The following is a 25,551-nucleotide window of genomic DNA, read 5'->3' on the forward strand; positions in this document are numbered from 1 at the left end:
TAAAAAGGAAAATAGAACATTTAGGGTATGAAATTGATAACGGTGTTATAAGACCAACTGCAGATAAAACAATAGCTGTCTCCAAATTTCCTGAGCCTGGCAGCTTTAAGGAGATACAGCAGTTTTTGGGGTTAACAGGTTACTTTAGAAAATTTATAGAGGGCTATTCAATAATTGCTAAGCCTCTTACTGATTTATTACGGAAAGGTTCGGTATTTGTGTTCGGTTCAAATGAACGAAGTGCTATGAACAAGTTGAAGGAAGCATTATGCGTTAGACCAACATTGAATTTGTATAAACCAAATACGCAAACGGAGCTGCACACCGATGCATGTAAGATAGGTTATGGCGCAATCTTACTTCAGAAAGCTAAGAATGAAACTTATTTTTACCCAATTTATTATTATAGTAGCAGGAAAACGTTGTCGGCTGAAACCGATTATCCTAGCTATGAATTGGAAGTTCTTGCTATTGTTTCTGCACTGACGAAAATTTGCATTTGTTTGTAAGGAATTCTTTGCACTACAGTTACAGATTGAGCTGTTTTTAAAATGACAATAGAAAAAGGGATATTTCACCAAGAATATCAGTGTGGGCGCTTCTGTAAGAGGAATACGAATATTGTTTAGAGCATCGCCCTGGAGATCGCATGAAACACGTTGACGCATTAAGCCGAAACCCAGTAGTATTACTTTTACAGAATAATTTTATTGAACAAATAAAAGCATGTCAACGAAAAGATGAAAAGCTCGCCGCGATAATTCAAGCTTTAGCTGTAGGATGTTACAATGATTACTTTTTGGATCATGGTGTTTTGTACAAAACTTTTAGTTATTCCAAGATCAATGCACAATTCTGTTATTCGACAAATTTATGAACAGGGACATTTTGCAACAAAAAAGATGAGCGAATTTATTTTGAGAGAATATTGGATAGATAATTGATCAGGTAAAGTAGATAGATTAGTGAGAAGTTGTGTAAATTGCATTCTAGCTAGTCGTAAAGCTGGAAAAAGGAAGGTTTTTAAATCCAATCCCAAAGGACGAGATTCCACTTACAACTTAGCATGTAGATCACTGAGGCGCCATGACAGCGTCGAATAAGCAATATCGTTATATTTTTACTGTCATGGATGCTTTTAGTAAGTTTGTATGGATTTATCCAGTAAAATCAACAACAGCCGAAGAAGTTTTTAAAAAACTGGGTGTACAGAAGTCTGTATTCGGTAGTCCAAAAAGGATAATATCGGATAGACGGGCAGCTTTTACTTCGTCAATTTTTGAGTTATATTGTAAAGAGGAGGGTATTGAACATTTGCTCATTACAACGGGAGTACCAAGAGGCAACGGCCAAGTAGAAAGAATTCACGGTGTAATAGTTCCCGCTCTGGCGAAGCTGGCCATAAACAGCCCAGATTCATGGTATAAACACGTAGGAGATTTACAAAGATTTTTGAATAACACAATACAATGAAGCATTAATAAAACACCTTTCGAATTGCTATTTGGAACAAAAATGAGATTACGTGAAGATGTGAAGCTAGCGGAGGCTATAGAACGAGAGTGGATAACATTATTTGAGGAATCAAGGGATGAATTAAGAGAAGTTGCGAAAACAAACATTCAAAAAGCACAAGAAACAATGAAAAAACAATTTGATCAGAACAGAAAAAAACGCAACCAAATATGATGTTGGAGATTTAGTGGTAATTAATCGTACACAATTTGGAACACACTTGAAAATTGCTAAAAAGTTTTTGGGAACCTATCGTGTAACTAAGAAAAAGAAATGATAGATATGATGTTGAAAAGGTTGGAAACCACGAAGGGCCAAATCGTACATCCACGTGTGCTGAATTTATGAAAAGATTTATCTCTTTAGATGATGTAGATGATAGTGACGAAGAAATAGACCATGGTGATGCTAGGGAAGACGCCATTCGAGGCGAATGACGGTCAGGATGGCCGATTGTTAGAATTAAGTATTAATCGGTGCACTATTTTGTGAACCATTCACACACCAGCCGGTTTGCCTTCTCCAATGAAACCCCACCCAACTATAAAAGCTGGCAAACGAGGTGAGGAGGACAGTTTTTGGATTGGAGAAGGCAAAGGAACGGTCCTGTTGCAAGTGTTTATTCCGAACGTTAAGCAATAAACGGTAAAAACAATCCAAGTGTTTGAAGTGTGCGATCCGAAAGACTTCCCAAATCGCGTTGGATAAGAAATCCAACATATATTTTATCATACCCGTCTCAATTCCTACAAGTGTTTGTGTTATTTATGCTGCAATTGGATTTTTTTACTCAAAATCTAGTTTATTTTTCAATTTTCGTTTTGTACAGAGATTTATTTGAAGTTTAAGTGGTTGGCTACCTGGCACTTTCACCAAGTTATTCAGGTTTTTTTTTTGGTTATAGTTGAAATGCAATTTGAAAAGTTATACTTATTTAACACTAGCAGACCCGACGAACTTCGTTTCGCCTAAAATTGATTAGTTCTCGAGTTATGCAGAAATTTCGGTTTCATTTGTATGGGAGCCCCCCTTTCCAAAGGAGGGAGGGGTCTCGAACCATCTTAAGAACCTTCCCCGACCCCAAAAACCTCTGCATATAAATTTTCACGCCGATCGGTTCAGTAGTTTCGGAGTCTATAAGGTTCAGACAGACAGAAATTCATTTTTATGTATATAGATAACAGCCTTAGATGGCATTGATTGATTTGATAATTTGATAACCTAACTACTATGTACACTAATATTTACAGTAAAAATTTGATAATCTAATTGTGTATAAGCGTCGTAATGTTTGCCTGGTCCGAATCTAAGCAACGGGTCATGAACCGATCTTTACACTCACCAAAGCGGTCTTGTAATGTTTTGATCCCGGCCAGACGGTGGACCTCAGAAGTTCGTGTCTGGCCGGGATTCCATTCCACAGTCGTGTTAAGGATGATTTTACAGTCCGCAGGCGGAACATGTTTAGGGGATTTAGAGTGGAGGAAAATGGGGCCTTAATGTTTTTCGATGATTTGATATAGGCCGTCAATTCGCCAGCTGTGATCTCCAACTCCTCCAAGAAGCAGCTAGGGGAGTCAGATGGATGTTGTTAGCATGTCTAAGATTGTGCGAGCTGACAAAGTGACGAACTATTTCGGTAACCTTCTCTGCAGGAGCTATCAAGCGATCCTTAGAGCTGTCTAATGGGATCAAAGGTGGAATGGGGAATGGCTTAGATTTTAGAATTTTGGTTAGCCTCCAGAACGGCTTAGCACAGTCTGGGAGAGCGCGAATCTTATTGGTAAAATCCCTATTTTTGAGGTCCACCAGGCAGCCCAGTACGTTGGTTCTGCCTGCGAGTAACATTTCGCAAACGGATTAAATCTTTGGTGAGTATATCGATGGCCCGGGTATTGCTTACATGTTGGGTCTTTGGAACATGCAGTTCGCGAGCTAAGGAGAGCGCCTCCTGGATGGCGTGCAGCTGCTCGTCGACGTCTTCGGATGACACCGGATGCCGCTGGTGATCCGAGCTGAGCTTCTGGAAGACGACCGGCTGGGAGACGTGATCGTTTATGTTCGTGATGAAGATGTCGAACGTTGCATGGGCCCCGGACCGTGTCAACTGGGTAGGGCTGTCAGGGCTCAGGGTGGTGTAGTGGCCCTCTAGCCAGACGACTCCGTTGCGGTTAGAGACGCAGACGGTGTTTCACCACGATTGGTGTTTTGCGTCCAGGTCTCCGGCGATGATGAACTGCCCCTTCCGCCGAGTGAGCTTGACTACGTCTCCTCGTAGTTCGGCCGACGTGCCGTCGTTGACTTTGGCTTGTGTGGGACAGTAAGCCACGATGAACGTGACGACTTCGACGGAGGTGGTGACTTCCACTCCAACGGCTTCGATGGTTTTGAGCTTGAAGTCCGGCAGCTGGCGGCAGGGGATGTTGCACCGCAAGGCGATGTTGCTTCGCAAGCTCCCCCTCTGAACCTCACCAGCCTGAAACCCGGAATTGTTGCACTTACCTCGGGCTTCGAGTGAGTTTCGGTGATGACAGCCGCATCAATCTCCTTCTCCTGAAGGAAATCACTGAGCTCGACGATTTTGCTCTTGGGCGAGCAAGCGTTCCAGTTTGCCAGGTTCAACCTAGTAGCCATTTCCAATGCGGAAAAGGCCCAGAGTGTAGATCTGGTCGAACCGGGATTTGCAGCTTCGAACCCGAGCTGCAAATTGGCTGAATATCGGAGCCAGCTGCTCCAGGGTATAGAGCAGAGCGGAATCTTCCGGGGATAGAGGATGCTCGTCTTGCTGTCGGTGGAATCCAGAAGGAGGGAGCGGGGGCCATTCGCTGGAGGATGGAGCCGGCGGAGCTGGAGCTTGAACCGACGCAGCAGCTGCTGGTGGCCACCTCCGTCTTGTCGCACTCATCAGTCGGATGGGGTTCCCCATATTTGTTGCAGTTCCTGGTTCCGTGCAAGATGGGCGGTTGCTGTAAACAATTTTCACTAAGGTGGCGTCTTCATCGATTTGGCTGTCGTCGGCAGGAAGTGATCTTTCTGGTAAGAATCGTTGGTATTGCTTCTATTAGTCTTTTTAAATGAAATCGATTTATTTCTGTCCACCATTTCATACAAAACAAAGCTTTTCTTATCTCATTTTGCTATTTGAGTTACCGTATTTTGTAGTTTGTTTTAGTCAACGACGATCTTGCTGTTGACCAAAGGTAAAAAGATTTTAAGTGAAAAAGGCAGATATATTAAAAGACTACCAAAGTTCCTTTGAGCAGTGATTTAATAGAATCTGATCTTAATTTGAAATAATCAATTTGAGACACACCAAGTGACAATAATTATAAATAATTGAACATATTATGCATATGTTTCGAAATTGATGATTTCACAACTATTATGCCAAATCACCATTATGCCAAACGGCCATTATACTAAACGGCCGTTATCCCAAACGACATTATGCCAAATGACCTACCACCCGTGTGATAAGTAAACGCAAAACCAGTTTTAGCTTGTCATAAAAACTGAGTGTCGAAAAACACCGTCGTCAATAATTAATCACAGTCGAAAGCAACAACTGATGGGTTAGTTAAGCAAATGTCATATTTGATTTTTGCAATATAGTTGCTTTTTATGTTAAGCTGGATCGAAGAGGATTGGCTTTATCAGTTAAATGTATTTGAAGGCTGTCTTCTATAGAACTACCGAAGTATCATTTCTCTACTTGTGCAATAGTCAACAATAAAATGTATCCCGACACCTCCAATCGTTCGGTTCTAACGTCGAGATCATATACACGTCCAACGGTTTATCACCTTCTAAATGTCCTGATCGACATTCGCATAAGGACATGCAGCGTTGTGTTAACCATTCCAGCTGTGCCTGTAGTACTGGAAGATTGCGTTAAAATAAATATATTATATGATAACCATGTCCGTCTAAATATGCGGAAAATTATAATAATACAAACATGTTTAGGTTCTTACGTTTCGTTCCGTCCAATTTAAAAGAATTACGATAAAATCAATTTACAAAACATTCCCCATGTTTCATTTTGGTTCTTCATAGTTTTAAATTTTCACTAGCCTTACAACTTAGATTCTGCCCCTATGTCATGTGTACCTCTAAGTGCAGTGATTATTAACATTCGAAAGGGTTCTGGATGGGACCGAGAAGCGACTTCTGCTCACAAAGGCGAGCAGAAGCTTCTGCAGTCACATGAATTTAAGTCTCTTCATAACAATAAGAACGAATAAACTAATTGGTGCGAACTCATATTACTTGCAAATTGCGTGCGGCTTTGATAATCACCATTGTAATGTTCTTATCATCTCATATCCCTAACCAGTTCCCACATAGGCCATAGATGACAACACAATGCCAATTAGGTCTAATTGAGTTGTTCCTGTTGCTTCACAGCCTCACGCTCCACTGTCACAATGATAATTGTTCGCAGAAGAGCAGCTTTTGTCGCATCGCTCATATCCCCATGACTGTGTCATGCTCTCATTAGATAACCTCCGATCCCTCTAACAACAGCCAAGTTATAAACTCCTCCAACATACTCACCCTTGTCGTTTCCGTGGTTTCTCTCCTGGCGGGTAATTTTTCACTGCCTCCACTCGATTCTCCCCATGATCATCGCCTCCAGATAGACTCCTCCGCACTCGATTCGGTTTTAAATGGATTTTCCCTCGAACGCGCCCGATTGCATGATTAATTACTTCATTCGACACAACATTACCATTATGACCGTCACCTTCCGGCACATTTCCGTCCCCAAAACCCCGGCCATCGCCCGCCGAGACAGGAAGCAATTTGCTCCACAAACTTTCACTTGCTTGAACTTTTCCCCTTTCAGAGCGACTTTTGTCAATCGCCCCCTCTGGAATCTCACTTTCACTCACCGCAACAATTGACGGCGGAATCCTTGCACTTCTTCTAGTTCTCGTTCTTCCTTCCATTCCATCACCCTGGGATTCACTCACATCGAGCACATTATCACCGTTGGAGGCATCACCGTCCCCGTAGCCACCCCCACCTTTATCGGGAAAACTCTCGTTGAACAGCAGACGGACCGGAAATCGCTCAGCCGCCGCCGTTTCTGATAATCCCCAGGACGACGACGACGACACCGTAGCCGACGCCACCGTTACTGCTGACGATGATGATGATGTTGTCAGGTTTGGGGAAACCGTCGATGAAGAATTCCATCCTCCGAGATCTGCGGGGAGGAAGGAAACGAATCAAAGAGAGGGGGGTAATTGATGAGATAAAGCTGATTCGATGTGTGCAGTACGGTTATTGAATTAGGCCAGGAAAATGTGGGGCTTGATTTGGCGGGGGATTTAAGGAAACTATGCAGAGGTTCTATGGGGATGTAAAATATTAAATGGCAATAAAATAAAATACTCAGAAATGAAGTTACTCGTTCGTTCTTCAAATGAAAAAAATGACATTACGTAGCTTGTTGCAGTGCAACTTTCCTAACGGCTGGATCACTATTTCACGACAATAATAACTACATTGTTCCGACATAAAATATGTATGAGCAAAAATGATGTTACGAGAGGTAACCTCATAAGTACCAGGGAGTTGAATATTTGGGGAAGGTATTCGATGTGTCAGGATTTGCCTGTGGCAGACAATGTGACGATAGTAGATCTCCCACCGTAACAAACCACGAAAATGTGTCTACCCAAAATTGTTACGAACTTTAAAATTTATGAACCGTGAAATTCAATTTTTTGTGATATCAAACAATGTTCTAAAGCACAACTTGCATAACAATAACAGTATACTACAGGCACTACAGCGCTTTGGAAGAAATAGGTAATCACCGAAAATCTTGATAGATCCTTAGATCCTTAGATAATTCTTTGATCTGGAGCCAGAATCAAATCGTTATCGTCCGCAATCATTAAATAAATCCATTCGCCATTGTAGGCACCAATCAACGGTAACACTCAGCGTAATTTACCATCAACTGACCCTTTAGCAGTAGCAGAGCATAAATTGTGTACTATAAACCACTCTGACCTATCTCTATCTGGTCTTTGCCACGCAAGATACATACTCTTGTAATGGCTGCCATAAAAAAACTTTCAATTAGGAACTGGGGGAGTACTAATAGAATACTAGTTTGAAAAGCAGGTCAAGCTCCAGTTAGAGTGTAGAGCCATAAGGTCTGGGTTCTGCCGAACCGCACCAAACGGCGTTTTAGCTGACTTGTGATATTTTGTTCGTAAAAGGAAAACGAAAAATATTTCATAATAATTCATATACACATTTATTGCAGGATATCCTCAGCTATGGGGTTGAGGGATATCCGATTCGATTTGTGATCAATTGAATCAACTAAACGAAAATTTGTGCAGAAAAAATGGATAATTTTTTGGTGGCGCTTGGTGCGATTTGGCAGTAACTCGGCCAAATAGAAGGAAGAAAAGAAGAAGAAGAAGAAGAAAAAGAAGAAGAAGAAGAAGAAGAAGAAGAAGAAGAAGAAGAAGAAGAAGAAGAAGAAGAAGAAGAAGAAGAAGAAGAAGAAGAAAAAGAAGAAGAAGAAAAAGACCGAGAAGTAGACAGAACGTCAAGTGACTAAAATCAAGAACCTACGGATCAGAAGCTTCCATTTCAGGGGCATGAGAACTTCTTCCGAAATGCTCAGTAGCTTCTTTGCGAGTGGCTCGGAAGCCTCCTTTCAAGAGGCTCGAAAGCCTTTTTCTTGGGATTCGGTAGCCTCCTATCAAGAGGCTCGGAAGCTTCCTTTCAAGAGGCTCGGAAGCCTTCTTTCAAGAGGCTCGGAAGCCTTCTTTCAAGAGGCTCGGAAGCCTCCTTTCAAGATGCTCGGAAGCCTCCTTTCAAGTGGCTTAAAAGCCTCCTTTCAAGAGCCTCTGAAGCCTTTTTCCAAGAGGCTCGGAAGCCTCTTTTCTAGAGGCTCAAAAGCCTCCTTTCAAGAGGCCCCGAAGCCTCTTCTCAAGAGGCTCAAAAGCCTCCTTCCAAGAGGCTCAAAAGCCTCCTTTCAAGAGGCTCAGAAGCCCCTTTCAAGAGGCTCAGAAGCCTCCTTACAAGAGGATCAGCAGCCTCCTTTCAATAGGCTCGGCAGCCTCCTTTCAAAACGCTTGGAAGCCTCCTTCCAAGATGCTAAGAAGCATCCTTTCAAGAGGCTCAGAAGCCTCCTTCCAAGAGGCTCAAAAGCCTCGAAAGCCTCCTTTCAAAAGGCTCGGAAGCGTCCTTCCAAGAGGCTCAGGCCTCCTTTCAAGAGGCTCAGAAGCCTCCTTTCAAGAGGCTCAGCCCAGTTTCAAGAGGCTCAAAGCCTCCTTTCAAGAGGCTCAGAAGCCTCCTTTCAAGAGGCTCAGAAGCCTCCTTTCAAGAGGCTCAGGCCTCCTTTCAAGAGGCTCAGAGCCTCCTTTCAAGAGGCTCAGAAGCCTCCTTTCAAGAGGCTCAGAGCCTCCTTTCAAGAGGCTCAGGCCTCCTTTCAAGAGGCCTCAGGCCTCCTTTCAAGAGGCTCGAAGCCTCCTTCAAAAGGCTCAGAAGCCTCCTTTCAAGAGGCACGGAAGCCTCCTTTCAAGAGGCACGGAAGCCTCCTTTCAAGAGGCACGGAAGCCTCCTTTCAAGAGGCACGGAAGCCTCCTTTCAAGAGGCACGGAAGCCTCCTTTCAAAAGGCTCAGGAAGCCTCCTTTCAAGAGGCTCAGAAGCCTCCTTTCAAGAGGCTCAGAGCCTCCTTTCAAGAGGCTCAGGCCTCCTTTCAAGAGGCTCAGAGCCTCCTTTCAAGAGGCTCAGAAGCCTCCTTTCAAGAGGCTCAGAAGCCTCCTTTCAAGAGGCTCAGAAGCCTCCTTTCAAGAGGCTCAGAAGCCTCCTTTCAAGAGGCTCAGAAGCCTCCTTTCAAGAGGCTCAAGCCTCCTTTCAAGAGGCTCAGAAGCCTCCTTTCAAGAGGCTCAAGCCTCCTTTCAAGAGGCTCAGAAGCCTCCTTTCAAGAGGCTCAGAAGCCTCCTTTCAAGAGGCTCAAGCCTCCTTTCAAGAGGCTCAGAAGCCTCCTTTCAAGAGGCTCAGAAGCCTCCTTTCAAGAGGCTCAGAAGCCTCCTTTCAAGAGGCTCAGAGCCTCCTTTCAAGAGGCTCAGAAGCCTCCTTTCAAGAGGCTCAGAAGCCTCCTTTCAAGAGGCTCAGAAGCCTCCTTTCAAGAGGCTCAAGCCTCCTTTCAAGAGGCTCAGAAGCCTCCTTCCAAGAGGCTCGGAAGCCTCCTTCAAGAGGCTCAGGCCTCCTTCAAGAGGCTCAGGCCTCCTTCCAAGAGGCTCAAGCCTCCTTCCAAGAGGCTCAGAAGCCTCCTTCCAAGAGGCTCAGAAGCCTCCTTCCAAGAGGCTCAGGAAGCCTCCTTCCAAGAGGCTCAGGCCTCCTCCTTCAAGAGGCTCAGAAGCCTCCTTCCAAGAGGCTCAGGCCTCCTTCCAAGAGGCTCCAGCCTCCTTCCAAGAGGCTCAGAAGCCTCCTTCCAAGAGGCTCAGGCCTCCTTCAAGAGGCTCAAAGCCTCCTTCCAAGAGGCTCAGAAGCCTCCTTCCAAGAGGCTCAGAAGCCTCCTTCCAAGAGGCTCAGGAAGCCTCCTTCCAAGAGGAAGCCTCCTTCCAAGAGGCTCAGGCCTCCTTCCAAGGCTCACAGCCTCCTTCCAAGAGGCTCAGAAGCCTCCTTCCAAGAGGCTCAGAAGCCTCCTTCAAGAGGCTCAGAAGCCTCCTTCCAAGAGGCTCAGGCCTCCTTCCAAGAGGCCTGGAAGCCTCCTTCCAAGAGGCTCAGGAAGCCTCCTTCAAGAGGCTCAGGAAGCCTCCTTCCAAGAGGCTCAGGCCTCCTTCCAAGAGGCTCAGAAGCCTCCTTCCAAGAGGCTCAGGCCTCCTTCCAAGAGGCTCAGAAGCCTCCTTCAAGAGGCTCAGAAGCCTCCTTCCAAGAGGCTCAGAAGCCTCCTTCCAAGAGGCTCAGAAGCCTCCTTCCAAGAGGCTCAAGCCTCCTTCCAAGAGGCTCAGAAGCCTCCTTCCAAGAGGCTCAGAAGCCTCCTTCCAAGAGGCTCAGAGCCTCCTTCCAAGAGGCTCAGGAAGCCTCCTTCCAAGAGGCTCAGGCCTCCTTCCAAGAGGCTCAGAGCCTCCTTCCAAGAGGCTCAGAAGCCTCCTTCCAAGAGGCCTCAAGCCTCCTTTCAAAAGGCTCGGAAGCCTCCTTCCAAGAGGCTCGGAAGCCTCCTTCCAAGAGGCTCGGAAGCCTCCTTCCAAGAGGCTCGGAAGCCTCCTTCCAAGAGGCTCGGAAGCCTCTTTCAAGAGGCTCGGCTTTCAAGTTCCTTCGGGAATTCCTCCGGAAGTTCCTCCGGGAATTCCTCCGGGAATTCCTCCGGAAGTTCCTCCGGGAATTCCTCCGGAAGTTCCTCCGGGAATTCCTCCGGAAGTTCCTCCGGGAATTCCTCCGGAAGTTCCTCCGGGAATTCCTCCGGAAGTTCCTCCGGGAATTCCTCCGGAAGTTCCTCCGAAATTCCTCCGGAAGTTCCTCCGGGAATTCCTCCGAAGTTCCTCCGAATTCCTCCGGAAGTTCCTCCGGGAATTCCTCCGGAAGTTCCTCCAAATTCCTCCGGAAGTTCCTCCGAATTCCTCCGGAAGTTCCTCCGAATTCCTCCGGAAGTTCCTCCGAATTCCTCCGGAAGTTCCTCGGGAATTCCTCGGAAGTTCCTCCGAATTCCTCCGGAAGTTCCTCCGGGAATTCCTCCGGAAGTTCCTCCGAATTCCTCCGGAAGTTCCTCAGGAATTCCTCCGGAAGTTCCTCCGGGAATTCCTCCGGAAGTTCCTCCGGGAATTCCTCCGGAAGTTCCTCCGGGAATTCCTCCGGAAGTTCCTCCGGGAATTCCTCCGGAAGTTCCTCCGGGAATTCCTCCGGAAGTTCCTCCGGGAATTCCTCCGGAAGTTCCTCCGGGAATTCCTCCGGAAGTTTCTCCGGGAATTCCGTCGGAAGTTTCTCCGGAAATTCCTCCGAAAGTTTCTCCGGGAATTCCTCCGAAAGTTTCTCCGGGAATTCCTCCGAAAGTTCCTCCGGGAATTCCTCCGGAAGTTCCTCCGGGAATTCCTCCGGGAGTTCCTCCGGAAGTTCCTCCGGGAATTCCTCCGGAAGTTCCTCCGGGAATTCCTCCGGAAGTTCCGCCGGGAATTCCTCCGGGAATTCCTCCGGGAATTCCTCCGCAAGTTCCTCCGGAAGTTCCTCCGGGAATTCCTCCGGAAGTTCCTCCGGGAATTCCTCCGGAAGTTCCTCCGGGAATTCCTCCGGAAGTTCCTCCGGGAATTCCTCCGGAAGTTCCTCCGGGAATTCCTCCGGAAGTTCCTCCGGGAATTCCTCCGGAAGTTCCTCCGGAAAATTCCTCCGGAAGTTCCTCCGGGAATTCCTCCGGAAGTTCCTCCGGGAATTCCTCCGGAAGTTCCTCCGGGAATTCCTCCGGAAGTTCCTCCGGGAATTCCTCCGGAAGTTCCTCCGGGAATTCCTCCGGAAGTTCCTCCGGAAGTTCCTTCGGGAGTTCCTCCGGAAGTTCCTCCGGGAATTCCTCCGGAAGTTCCTCCGGGAGTTCCTCCGGAAGTTCCTCCGGAAGTTCCTCCGGGAATTCCTCCGGAAGTGCATCCGGGAATTCCTCCGGAAGTTCCTCCGGGAATTCCTCCGGAAGTTCCTCCGGGAATTCCTCCGGAAGTTCCTCCGGGAATTCCTCCGGAAGTTCCTCCGGGAATTCCTCCGGAGGTTCCTTCGGGAATTCCTCCGGAAGTTCCTCCGGGAATTCCTCCGGAAGTTCCTCCGGGAATTCCTCCGGAAGTTCCTCCGAATTCCTCCGGAAGTTCCTCCGGAATTCCTCCGGAAGTTCCTCCGGGAATTCCTCCGAAGTTCCTCGGGAATTCCTCCGGGAATTCCTCCGGAAGTTCCTCCGAATTCCTCTGGAAGTTCCTCCAAGAATTCCTCCGGAAGTTCCTCGGGAATTCCTCCAGAAGTTCCTCCGGGAATTCCTCCGGAAGTTCCTCCGGAATTCCTCCGGAAGTTCCTCCGGAATTCCTCCGGAAGTTCCTCCGAATTCCTCCGAAGTTCCTCCGGGAATTCCTCCGGAAGTTCCTCCGGGAATTCCTCCGGAAGTTCCTCCGGAAGTTCCTCGGGAATTCCTCCGAAGTTCCTCCGGGAATTCCTCCGGAAGTTCCTCCGGGAATTCCTCCGGAAGTTCCTCCGGAATTCCTCCGGAAGTTCCTCCGGAATTCCTCCGGAAGTTCCTCCGAATTCCTCCGGAAGTTCCTCCGAATTCCTCCGGAAGTTCCTCCGGGAATTCCTCCGGAAGTTCCTCCGAATTCCTCCGAAGTTCCTCCGGGAATACATCCGGAAGTTCCTCCGGGAATTCCTCCGGAAGTTCCTCCGGGAATTCCTCCGGAAGTTCCTCCGGGAATTCCTCCGGAAGTTCCTCCGGGAATTCCTCCGGAAGTTTCTCCGGGAATTCCTCCGAAAGTTTCTCCGGGAATTCCTCCGAAAGTTTCTCCGGGAATTCCTCCGAAAGTTTCTCCGGGAATTCCTCCGGAAGTTCCTCCGGGAATTCCTCCGGAAGTTCCTCCGGGAATTCCTCCGGAAGTTCCTCCGGGAATTCATCCGGAAGTTCCTCCGGGAATTCCTCCGGAAGTTCCTCCGGGAATTCCTCCGGAAGTTCCTCCGGGAATTCCTCCGGAAGTTCCTCCGGGAATTCCTCCGGAAGTTCCTCCGGGAATTCCTCCGAAGTTCCTCCGAATTCCTCCGGAAGTTCCTCCGAATTCCTCCGGAAGTTCCTCCGAGAATTCCTCCGGAAGTTCCTCCGGGAATTCCTCCGGAAGTTCCTCCGAATTCCTCCGAAGTTCCTCCGGGAATTCCTCCGGAAGTTCCTCCAATTCCTCCGGAAGTTCCTCCGGGAATTCCTCCGGAAGTTCCTCCGGGAATTCCTCCGGAAGTTCCTCCGAATTCCTCCGGAAGTTCCTCCGGGAATTCCTCGGAAGTTCCTCCGGGAATTCCTCCGGAAGTTCCTCCAAATTCCTCCGGAAGTTCCTCCGGGAATTCCTCCGGAAGTTCCTCCGGGAATTCCTCCGGAAGTTCCTCCGGGAATTCCTCCGGAAGTTCCTCCGGGAATTCCTCCGGAAGTTCCTCCGGGAATTCCTCCGGAAGTTCCTCCGGGAATTCCTCCGGAAGTTCCTCCGGAAGTTCCTCCGGGAATTCCTCCGGAAGGTCCTCCGGGAATTCCTCCGGAAGTTCATCCTGGGATTCCATACAAAAATTTGAAATGATTCATACAAAAAGTGTGTCATAGGGGGAGAGGGGGTTGAAAATGGCCAATTTTTGCGTTACTTAACTAATGGATTTTCCCCTACAGGAATTCCTCGGGAAGCTGCTCCATGATTTTTTCCCGGAACTCCTTCAGGAATTACACAGGAAGTTTCTTCGGAATTTTCTCCAGGAAAACCTTTCAAAGTTCCTCGTCCGGAAGTCTCTTAAGTAATACTTTTGGATAATCCTGCAAGAATCCTTTTGGAGGCTCCTGAAGCATTTGCTCCAAATTCACTTTGAACATTTCACTGGAGTCCAGAAATTTCAAAGGAGCTATTACGAAATTTCTCCGTGAGCTCCTTAAGAAATCATTATTTCCTTTTTTTCCCATTCTTTTAAAAAAATAATTCTTTCAAAGATAAAAAGATAAAAATAATGTTTAAGAAGAGCAACAAATTAAAAATTTTATTTTATTCATATTACCTGAGAAACGAAAGTGTCAGTAGAGCATCCACTCCGCAGCTGTAGGGACGCCGTAAGAAGATTGCTGCAGGTGAAAACGGGCTCTCGTCAGGGACAGAGGTCATTCGAGTGTGTGGATTTTCTGATTATTTATATAAGACGGTGCAAAGTTCCAAACGCACTGTGAATGCATACTTCGGTGAAGACTATGATACCTATCTTACCTCAGGTTAATAGCTTAAAATATTCTCTGTAATCTACTCTGATGGTCTCATATTTGGTCAGATTGTTAAATTGATTTTCTTTGATCATATTATAAGTAAATATTTGCGTGAAATATCTTAACTCTGTCCCTTCAAAGAAAATGTTAATTTGCGATAAACATCATTTGAAAACCACATCCCATTTCATTATTGTCATGCAGATTCCCCAAACAACTTCGCACAGCAAAGGATAATAAAGTAAAATAAAGAATGTAGATGAATCGACATCCTTCGTGGAACTCGGATAGTTACTGTACAGTCAGTCCTTCATCATCGCATCGCAATGGTCCATCGTGGTGCCGTCCAATAGTGCTGTTCCTATCAGTGATTCGTACAGTACATTTTTGCTGCTATTATCATGTCACATTGTTTGTACCAGACAGAATGTTGCACAACATTCTCTTGTGACAATTATAGTGTTGTGGACACATGCCATTCATGGCAATGAACGTATTACCCGCGAGTCGTTCGTATCATGTGACTATATTCATGCCGCCTGTGAATGTATCGCTATCTATTATGATGGTAGTGCAAAATGAATGTTCTGAGCAGTCATAAAGGTATTATGCTTATAGAAAAAATAAATTAATAAACAATTTGTTTCGTTTGGCTGCTTTGGGGCCGCACACTTATTACGTAAAGGCTTATGGCGGGTGGGGTAATAGCAAAAAATAATTTATAATGAAACAATTTTTCATAGGGGAGGGGGTTCAAACCCCGGAGAATTCACTTTCGTACAGAGTGTATCGTCATTTTATATCCCGAGTTAGATATCTCAAACAATAAATCGTCAAACGATGAGACAATTCTTATATATTTAAAAGCTGTTGCTGCTCGTTTTTACAGGCTTAAAAATCATATAAATAATTATTTTTTTATTTCAAAATTTTGATTTTTATTGTTGAAAACCCAGCTTGGGGAAACTGGGGTAATATGCACCCTCGGGTCAAACAACCCATTTGCATTTTTGAATACATTTTCAGCAGTTTTTCCAGAGTATTTACTACAGCGTATGTAGTTTCTAACTAGCGATCCAGTAGTAAAAATTAATGAAAATATTCCTGGAACATCGCCGAATATGCCAAAAAGTCGTTTTGCCCCGGGGGTGCATAATACCCCAGTTACCCCTAATTCCACTAGCGGTGATGATGCCTTTGTCCAAACAATCGATGCATTCCAACTATAATTGCCTACCTTAAGGCGTTTACCGACGCTTGCTCTATACATAGATAAATGATTGAAACATTTGATGATCAAAGTTACCCCAAATTGAAGAGTCAAAAAACTCCATAAAACCCAGATTAATCCACCTAGCGGTGATGGTGCCTTTCTCGTGCATTATAAAAATAGTATTTTGCCCAGAACTCTTGAGCCCATAGTCCGATCTGGACAATTTTCAATAGGAAACAATGCGAAATTATTCTGCGTCGAATGCAACTTATGGCGAGTAAATCGGTTAACGATAAGTACCTGAAAAATGAGTGACATTTTTTTGGGTGGGTGCGCACAGACACACACACAGACACCACCTCAATTCGTCGAGCTGAGTCGATCGGTATATAACACTATGGGTCTCCGGACCTTCTATAAAAAGTTTGTTTTTGGAGCGATCATATAGCCTTTACGCATACTTAGTATACTAGAAAGGCAAAAATATTTTTAAATCAAGTTTAAAATTATCGAATAATCAAGATCAATTACCTAATACGTTATACATGTAGCAGTACTCGTTTTTAAAATATGAGAAAAGCCACTTACGGAGAAAATCTCGCTTAACTTTTCAAAAGGACCTAAGTAACATTTTTTTCATGAATTAATTTAATACTGCAATCAATAGATTTCATGTTGTTCTGTTGATTGCGCTATTCAAATTAATTCATGAAAAAAATGTTACTTAGGTCCTTTTGAAAAGTTTAGCGAGAAATTATCAATGTTCCTCCGGATCACGGCACTATAGATCGTGGTAACGGAATGATTGATAGAAGCATAATTCGTAACCTGATTTCAGTTCAGGATAGCGATTTGTTTATTGATAATATGGTAGTCACATATGCTGAAGTCGTAGTCAACGCTAGATGTTAGCTTAGATTTTTTAATGTGAGAACGATCGTCGTCAGCACAAACAGCATACTTTTTGAAAAAATATCAGCATAAACACTTTCAAGGACACATGTTGGGGTCATATTTCTTGGATTGTTTTTTCAAATGGTCCTAATTGATTTTGAAAAAGATGTACGCCGAAAAAAGCTACAAAATCAATATCGATAATTCGTGAACGTGAATTTTAAAATAAATGTAAGAAACGGTTCAACGAAATCGATTTCTAGTGGTTTTTTCCTCGCGTGAAAGAAAGAAACACTTTGTATAAATAACGTAAACCGTTCATCTTTCTTAAATCTTTTACTTGCTGTGCATATGCAAATCGAGTTTTCATAATATTGTAGTTATTGTTCATTTCGGGTGACCAATACCCGGAAAATAGGAAATTAAACTTATAAATCCCAAAATCCGCGTAAAGAAAGCACAAAAAGCGAGCTCAGCGTATAATTAACTGTATTATGTTCAAATATTTAGCTCTATTGGTGATGCATTCATCACCTTCAAAATTATATTACATTCGTTTCATTTGTGACACATATTATGTCGCATAGAAAAATGTCACGGTAGCTCATGACTTTTTTTTCTGTCATGCTACAATAATTTGTGTTACATGACCGTCATACATGCAACACGTGACCATCAACCGATTTACAGTTCAAGACAGTACATTTTAATCCACTGGTTCCTATCATGCTTCCGCTTGCAAGCATTTTTTTTTTGTTTCGTTAAAAATATGCAAACAACGCTAGCTCTGTGAACATCGCAAACGAACTATAGGATAATAGCGGTGTATCAGTTATCAGAGGCTGCCCGTCCTCTTCCGGAAATGGAACCACAAAAGGGTAGCAGAATATTTTTTCATGATAAAATCGGGAATAAAAGAGCGATTTATTATCTCATTTATCACTTATTTTTACTATTGATACATTTACATTTTAATTGCTTTTTGAAATAAACCAGGCCTGAAATGCTGATTTCTTCGTTTCAATTTTCCGAATTTTTCACGGAAATTTCCTATTTCCTTATGGAGCGTTACTTTTTTATCAACAGTTACTTTATAGAAGAGGAATCGGGCCTGTGAATGCGTTGATGATGTTGATGATGATCATCATCATCACGACGAGATGGTAAAGAAGGGTTTGGTTTGGGGCACAGACGCTTTGGAAGCGTTGATGCTTTGGAATCTCTCGGTAATGACCGTGAAGAATGTGACCGGCAATCTGGTCCTTTGGCCGACACTTTAATGGGATTTTCTTTTGCAGCTCTAGTTTTTCGCTCGTTTCCATATTTGGGATACGTAGTTTGTGATGCATGAAATTTATCATCATAGCTCAAAATGTCAGATAGAAAAATTAATGATTCAACCTTCATACATTGGCAGGAGCATTTATTTCGTTGTAGTTGCTTATGTAGGGAAAAGGGAGGTAGTCAGCCTTATCTAAGCAGATGCTGCTAGGAGAAAAGTTTCAATTTAAGGTTTCAACGGGATGTATACCTCATGGAATCCCGGGCAACACACACACACATAAATTATTCCGCCGATATCAGCATCTCGAGATTCTAACAGCCTAGGTTTTTTTTCACCAAAATTTGCCAAAACTTTTTCCGAAATTATAAAAAAAAATTACCAAAATTCAGCATGATTTTTTTTATTATCTAGAACTAGGTAACGATTTACAATGAAATCTCGGTAAAATTTTTTGACGAGGCTCGTCGAGATCGCAACCAAATAGCACGTTGCGTTGTAGACAGGGAACATAGTACTTCCAAGACTGATGTAGTGGGAATCGAATTACTTCGGTAAACATGACTGAGTACCGAAAAGTCGTCACACCGCGCAGGCGAGCCCCATATGACATCTTCCTCTATTTTCTGTCAGCGGCAAAAACACACACAAGCTACACCTGACAAAGCCACACCATTCAACACTCGCAAAAGCAACTTGTTGATTACAATCATCATTGGCAGAGCAAATCACGAATAGACTGGTTTTTGCCATCCGAGCAACGATACTTTCTAGCCGGTGTCATTTTACGCTTGCCACAGGAAGCAAAACCCAGCGCCAGATAGTCAAAAAGTACCGCCAATGCGAAGTGGTTTTGTAAGGGTATGCGATAACACACTTTTTCCTAACGAAACGAAACGAAACGAAATTTAAAATGTCTATGTTGATTCGGATCGAAACGAAACGAAATATAGATTTACTTTCGAGACTTTCGAGATTTCGTATCAAGGTTCATTAATTTCGAAATTTTTCGAAACGAAACGAAATATTAATTTTTTTTTCCGCGGAATTTTTATTAAAATGATTTTACATTATGTACGCAACGAATTATTGGCAGTGACTGATTTTCTACCCGTCGCTGTCACATACAGGGATATGACAGACAGGTATTTGTGTGATGGGTATCTGTATGAGTTTTCAGCCGCCTGCAATCGACACCTGTTCGCCTTTTTCAGTCTGAGTAACTTTTCATGAAATTAGATTATTTTCCCCTTCAATCCAATGAATTATTGGCAGTGGCTGATTTTCTACTCGCCGCTACCACATCCAGGCGCTATAGTATATGCGTAAAATAGCCAGCAGGAGTTATCCGCCAGAAATTTGTATGGCGAAAGACATCTAATGCGGATTTTCTCAAAATTAGGAACTTTTCATGAAAAACTATTTGGTACCGGTTATGTAGGAAGGTGTCCGCTACTACGCCTACCAAATATTTTTTCGATGAAGGTGCTTAATTTTGAGAAATCGAACCTTAGATGCCTTTCGTCATACTGATTTTAGAAAGTTAACTCCTAGTGTGCCGCTGTAAGCACGCTCAAAGCAGGCGATTCATTATTGCTGCACCAGACATTCGTGAAAGTGACAAAGTGATCGCCAAATCCTACAAAACACAAATATATAATAAGAAATTTCCTGAAAATCAAGAAATTGTTTAAACTCGTTTTTGTAGGTGGATAATTTTCTTCCTCTGAGATGAATAAATAAACAAGTTGAAAATTGTTGCCTAGATACGAAAGCGTCGAACACAGCTCGGCGTCGGAAGCAGTTACTGTCAGAAAAAAATATTACAGCTGCCATTATGGCGATCGTGGAAAGCTGGATATGCGCAAAATAGCCAGCATGAGTAAACCGCCAGAAATTTGTATGGCGAAAGACATCTAACGCGGGTTTTCTCAAAATTAGAGACTTTTCATGACAAACTATAAGCCATACTGATTTCAGAGAGTTAACTCTTAGTGTGCCGCTGTAAGCACGCTCAAAGTGGGTGATTCATTCTGATTTCATTTTCGAAGTCAAATAACAGTTTTGCGACCAATAGAGTTATATTATCAATTCAGTGCAAATCCGAATTATAGCCGCTAATGAAGTTGGATTTTTCTCCTAATTCATACGTTAAACCTAATTTCGGAAGTGGTGCGCTGTTTTCATTTGGTGATGTGCTATACAGCGCACCACTTCCGAAATTAGGTTTAACGTATGGATTGTGAGAAAAATCCAATTTTGATAGCGGCTATAATTCGGTTTTCTACTGAATTTATAATAATAACGGAAGAGGCAGTCTGTGATAAATCGCCGCATGTGATAAATCAGCGACAAGGCAATTCCCCAGCTTTCAAAGGAATTCATCGTGGAGCGTGTGTTTCCGAATCTGATCAATTTTATATTAGTAAGTATGTAAAATATAAATATTGTGGGATTTTTCATACACGGACTCAAATTTCGTTTAAAACCTTAGTTCACTTAAGAATTATGTAATATTGTCTTGTCAGCGTGGTTTTATAGTATTGAGCTAAGTCAAATTAGAAAATGAATGCTTAGGTTTATTTTTGCCTTTCTCGTATCCCAAGTAACATTTTAAGTTTTATTCCTCTCTTGGAATGGTTTTCAAGATCAAATTATAATAACTCACAATAAAACCCACGACCACACGACAACCTTCTGATGACTACTATAAGAGTAAGATATGACCAAGTGGCTCACCCTTGATAACCACTATACACGTATTTTAACAGTATTTTGAAACCCTTTTCAAGCCACCCGCAAAAAAGGGAATTTGGCTGCGGCAGTTGTCAAAAAAGTTGCTTTGAAAAAGAGAAAAAAAATCATCACAGAATAATAAAAACAAAATGGATGCTCGCTTAACTTTTCAAAAGGACCTAAGTAACATTTTTCTCATGAATTAATTTGAGTACTGCAATCAAAAGCTTTCATGTTGTTCTGTTGATTGCGCTATTCAAATTAATTAATGAAAAAAATGTTACTTAGGTCCTTTTGAAAAGTTAAGCGAGGATTGTACCTAGATGAAAATGAAAACAACAAAATATATTTGCCAAGGTTTTTTCTTCGGTATATATTTATTGAAATGAGCTGCGCGTTCAGTTTTATTGTGAAACCTAGTGAAAAAATGAGATTGAGTACTAGGCGCCGACAAAATTATGTAGTTCTGGGCAATACTTCTTCTTCTTATTGGCATTACATCCCCACACTGGGACAGAGCCGCCTCGCAGCTTAGTGTTCATTAAGCACTTCCACAGTTATTAACTGCGAGGTTTCTAAGCCAGGTTACCATTTTTGCATTCGTATATCATGAGGCTAACACGATGATACTTTTATGCCCAGGGAAGTCGAGACAATTTCCAATCCGAAAATTGTCTAGACCGGCACTGGGAATCGAACCCAGCCACCCTCAGCATGGTCTTGCTTTGTAGCTGCGCGTCTTACCGCACGGCTAAGGAGGGCCCCTGGGCAATACACTGGACATAATTATAACATCGATATTCTAAATATCCAGTTATTCCATTGATTTTCCTCACCAATATATTTGCAATTCTAACCACTTGCCTAAAAAGTTCTTTATGCGGCGTAAATATTGTCTAGAAGTGAATTTCAGTAATGAATTTCACTGATTTGAAAATGCTTTTCTATTTTCAATATGGCCATCATGCATATCGAACAGAAAAATGTTGCTCTCGACGAACACCGTAATAAACTCTTTGCAATGCAAATATTATTATTGTGGTTATTCATCCGACCACATTACGGCCAAAAATTTAGGCTTTGATCGAGCTTTGAAAATATGACTTATTACACTCTCAGTTATAACCGTAAAGCTGCCCATAAGATCAATCAGCATTTGACGTTTGAAGCCTTTTCAGCAGATTTATGAGAGGTTTATTGATAGCAATAAGAACGCTGCTATAAATGCTGTTATAAATCCGCTATAATTGAATAAATCTAACGAGCATTGAAATTGTTACTTGGGATACTAAGTATACGTAATTTTTATTTAGGGATACATACTTAATTATGTATCCACATCTGCCAGGCGTATACGCAGATAGAGAACTGATGTTACTAGACCACCATTTGAAAAGAGCGTAACAGCCAAAACTTATTCCTTCTTATTCGTCCACATATATATAACATACTTTTGATCATTAGAAGAATCCTGTGCACCTTTATAAAATTCATAAAGATGTGTATTTCAGATTGGATTTCACAGACCCATAGTCTTATATATAATCAGCTCGACGAAGTGAGATATTGCCTGTGTGTCCTTGGCATATGAGAACAACAGTTATGGTCAGTATGAGCTGTAAGCTTTCAGCTTTCAGCAATTTTAATGTTCTTTCAACCCGTTCATGATTTTTTTTTTGCAAATTCCATGCAAAGATCTAGAAATGCCCACAAATCAGCAATGTTCCTTACGTTTTGTGCAAATAGTCAAAGCAGAGCTTAGCTTGATTAACTGTACACATCGTAGTTGCCAATCATGATTGGCCGAGAAACAGCAAATAAGCACAGCTCACCAATTAAATAATATTCTTGGGAAATGAAATTAAATTATCAATTTAATGAATTAAAAAGTTTTTATTATTGTATACTTGCTACAGAGTTTTCAATTCATGACCAATACCTAACGATGCTTCTTACTGTCAATTTAGGATTAGGAGCGGAAAAATAGTTTAACACTCATTGTTATAAGAGACCGAGGAATGCTCTGCATCTCCGTGAGCGCTACGGGAAAGGAATCGTTGGTTAGTTAAGAAGGTAATTCATGTGAAGCCCCTTGGTAAGCGACTAAATATTTATTGTTTACGAAGTTATTTTGAAAACAAGAAGACGAAAACTGTGTTTCAAATCAATCTAACGCAAAATCAATGTGCTTCGTTTAATAAGCTTTTACAACACTACACGTAAAAAAAAGCGTTCCCGAATTCGTGAACCAGCCAAAATACACCGTGATTAAATTCATGGATTCGGGAACACCAATCACGTTTTCCAGAACGTTCCAGAAAACGGTGCTTTATTCCCGAATCCGTGACTGTTGTTCACGAAAAAATACACCGTGAACTCGTTAGTTCACGAATTCATGAACGCTTTTTTTTGCGTGTATCGATTCCGCACTAAATAATTTTGTGCTCTTCGATGCAGACACTAGTTATGTCACTTCACGTTCTCCAACACTAGCTGGAGTGATCAACATCAACACGATCGATTGCACACTGGTTGAACAAATTTCTGCTACGCGAGGTAGAATTTTTTCACTTCGCGTTCTCCCGGACTAGCTGCCGTCCCACGATCGATTCCGCATTCATATTGTGGAAATAGTAAAAAAGTATTATCAAATTTAAATTTGAATCTTGGAAACACGTTTTATAGAAGAAAACTACAGGGGTTAGACAAAAAGGTTGAGATAGGCAAAATTCTGCCGAAGTTCAAGTCAGCATAACTTTGCGTAGAATAATCCGATTTTGATAAAATTGGAACCATCGGACGCGGAAACTCTTCTAGTATACTATCATCATGCAAAATCTGAGATTGGCCTTCGGCCACCGGAGATGTTCCGGGTTTTCCGAGGGTACGTTCAAGATGCATTTTTTCCACTGCTTGTCATATTATATGCCGTTTACTTTCATCATGTTTTATGTTTTGTCCAAAAACTAGAACTAATATGCCGACCAATGGTGGCTGTTGATCGAGAAACCATCAAAACTACGCAGAGATATGGCCATTTCCGTAAAAACGGTTCCGGGAACATGATAAAATGATAACAGATCGGAATAATGTAAATATGAGTAGCTAACCTCATGGCTTTGCGAGAACATGATTACAGAAACATTTCCAAAATGATAGTGTCCACTGCCACCCTTATAGCAGCTTCCAAGGGCCTTTCCGGAAAAGCCGGTTTTGGCACCATCAGGAACCATATATGGGTGTAAATATATGGGTGTAAAAATTCATGTTTTCTCAAGACGAAACGTTCCGGAAAACCCGGAACATATCCGGTGGCCAAGGACCAATCTCAGGTTTCGCATGGGGATAGTATACTAGAAGAGTTTCCGCATCCGACGGTCCCAATTTCATCAAACCGGATTTTTCTACGCAAAGTTGTGCTGATTTAAACTTCGACAAAATTTTGTCTATCTCAACCTTTTTGTCTAACCCCTGTACATACGTATTTGTCGACTAAGAATGGGGTTATGTGGTAAGCGTTAATAGAAAAAAAAATTATAACCTAAAGTTTTAAAAACAACTTAACGATTTTGTTCAGCGGCGCAGCCAAAATTTTTGATAAAATAAAGTCTGGTTCAAGTTTAAATTTGTTTCGAAATTCCGCGGAATTCCGTACAATTTCGTTAGAAGCTAGTTTTTTCTTGCGAAATTTTTGCAATTTTACGAAACGAAACGAAATCAAGAAATCAGGGGTGGCATTGTGCATCTCGATTCGAACGTAATTCTATCGAGTCGAACATGTTTGGCATTACGGGTTTCGATTCGATCTCGAAAACGACTCATCGTTCGAGTATGCTCGAGGAGGTACAAGAATAACGAGATGTTTTGGCATTATGGATGCTCGATAGCACACTGAAAAACGACTCAAGTCGAATGAAAAACACTCGTCACCTTTTTAGCTTTCGAATGTTGTTCGAGAGTCATTTCTTGCTGAAAGTTTTTAATTATAATTTGTTATTATTTCTCTACGAGAAGAGAATAAATGTTTTATTATTGTTTCTTGAGGACAACAATGTCATAAGTATACCTACTTTTACAGTTCCCTGAAAATATGCAATTTCTAATTATCCCGAAATCCGCGTAAAAACGACTTCAACAAAAATCGGTTTTTCGAAGTTTTCACGTATTTCTTGACGATTTCGATAAACCGCGTGAAAAATCCATGAGGAAAATCTGCGTAAAAACGTGTTCATTCCACAATCTACGTAAAAATAAATGAGTTAAATAAAAAAAATTAAGTTAGTTAGTTAGTTAGTTAGTTAAATAAAAATAAAAAAAAACGCGCATGAGATGAGTGCATTTAACTAAAACACATAGAAACATCAAAGTAATTTATTATCGAATCCTTCTTTAGCTTTAAATTATTTAGCTCAAAATTGGATCTGTGGCATAAATTCGAATAAACATAAAACTTATAATTTGTGTCGTAACAATATCTCAATTTACAAAACATGTCGTATCGGCATAATGTTTTAATCGGTTGCAACTGCTCAATAAATAATATGTATTGCTTTTTAAAGTCATCGAGCACCTTGTTTATAAATTAACTGTCAATTCATGCCATGAAGGATGCCTATCCAACAGGCAACATACTACACGCAGATGAAATTACTCTTATTCTCTCTGTTTACTCACATGCGCCATGCGTTGAAGGTTGTCTCTCCTGCAGGCGGCATACTAAGCACGGAGACAGCTATCTCTTATTCTCTCTGTTTACATTCCGTTTGACAGAACATACTCGATTGAACTAGTACAACACCATTCGAAATCTTGTACTGCGACTGAATGAAGTCGAACGAAATACATAATGCCGCAATTTTTTCGAAACGAATCGAAAAACTTACGAATCGATTGATTCGATTCGAGATGCGCAATGTCACCCCAGATTTCACCTTGCTCAAATTCCACGGAATTTCGTTTCGAACCACCTGAAACGA

At 42.5% G+C, this 25,551-nt stretch overlaps 1 protein-coding gene across 1 annotated transcript in view; it reads right to left on the bottom strand.

The window, feature by feature from the left end:
* Positions 1 to 25,551, bottom strand: part of LOC134224604 (adenylate cyclase type 6) — an 804,830-nt gene that overhangs the window by 151,172 nt on the left and 628,107 nt on the right. Inside the window, exon 8 of the mRNA XM_062704018.1 lies at positions 6,073 to 6,727. Within this exon, the coding sequence (XP_062560002.1) occupies positions 6,073 to 6,727 (655 nt within the window). The remainder of the gene's footprint in view (positions 1 to 6,072; positions 6,728 to 25,551) is intronic.

The sequence above is a fragment of the Armigeres subalbatus genome, chromosome 3, assembly GCF_024139115.2.
Source record: "Armigeres subalbatus isolate Guangzhou_Male chromosome 3, GZ_Asu_2, whole genome shotgun sequence".
Classification (NCBI taxonomy): domain Eukaryota; kingdom Metazoa; phylum Arthropoda; class Insecta; order Diptera; family Culicidae; genus Armigeres; species Armigeres subalbatus.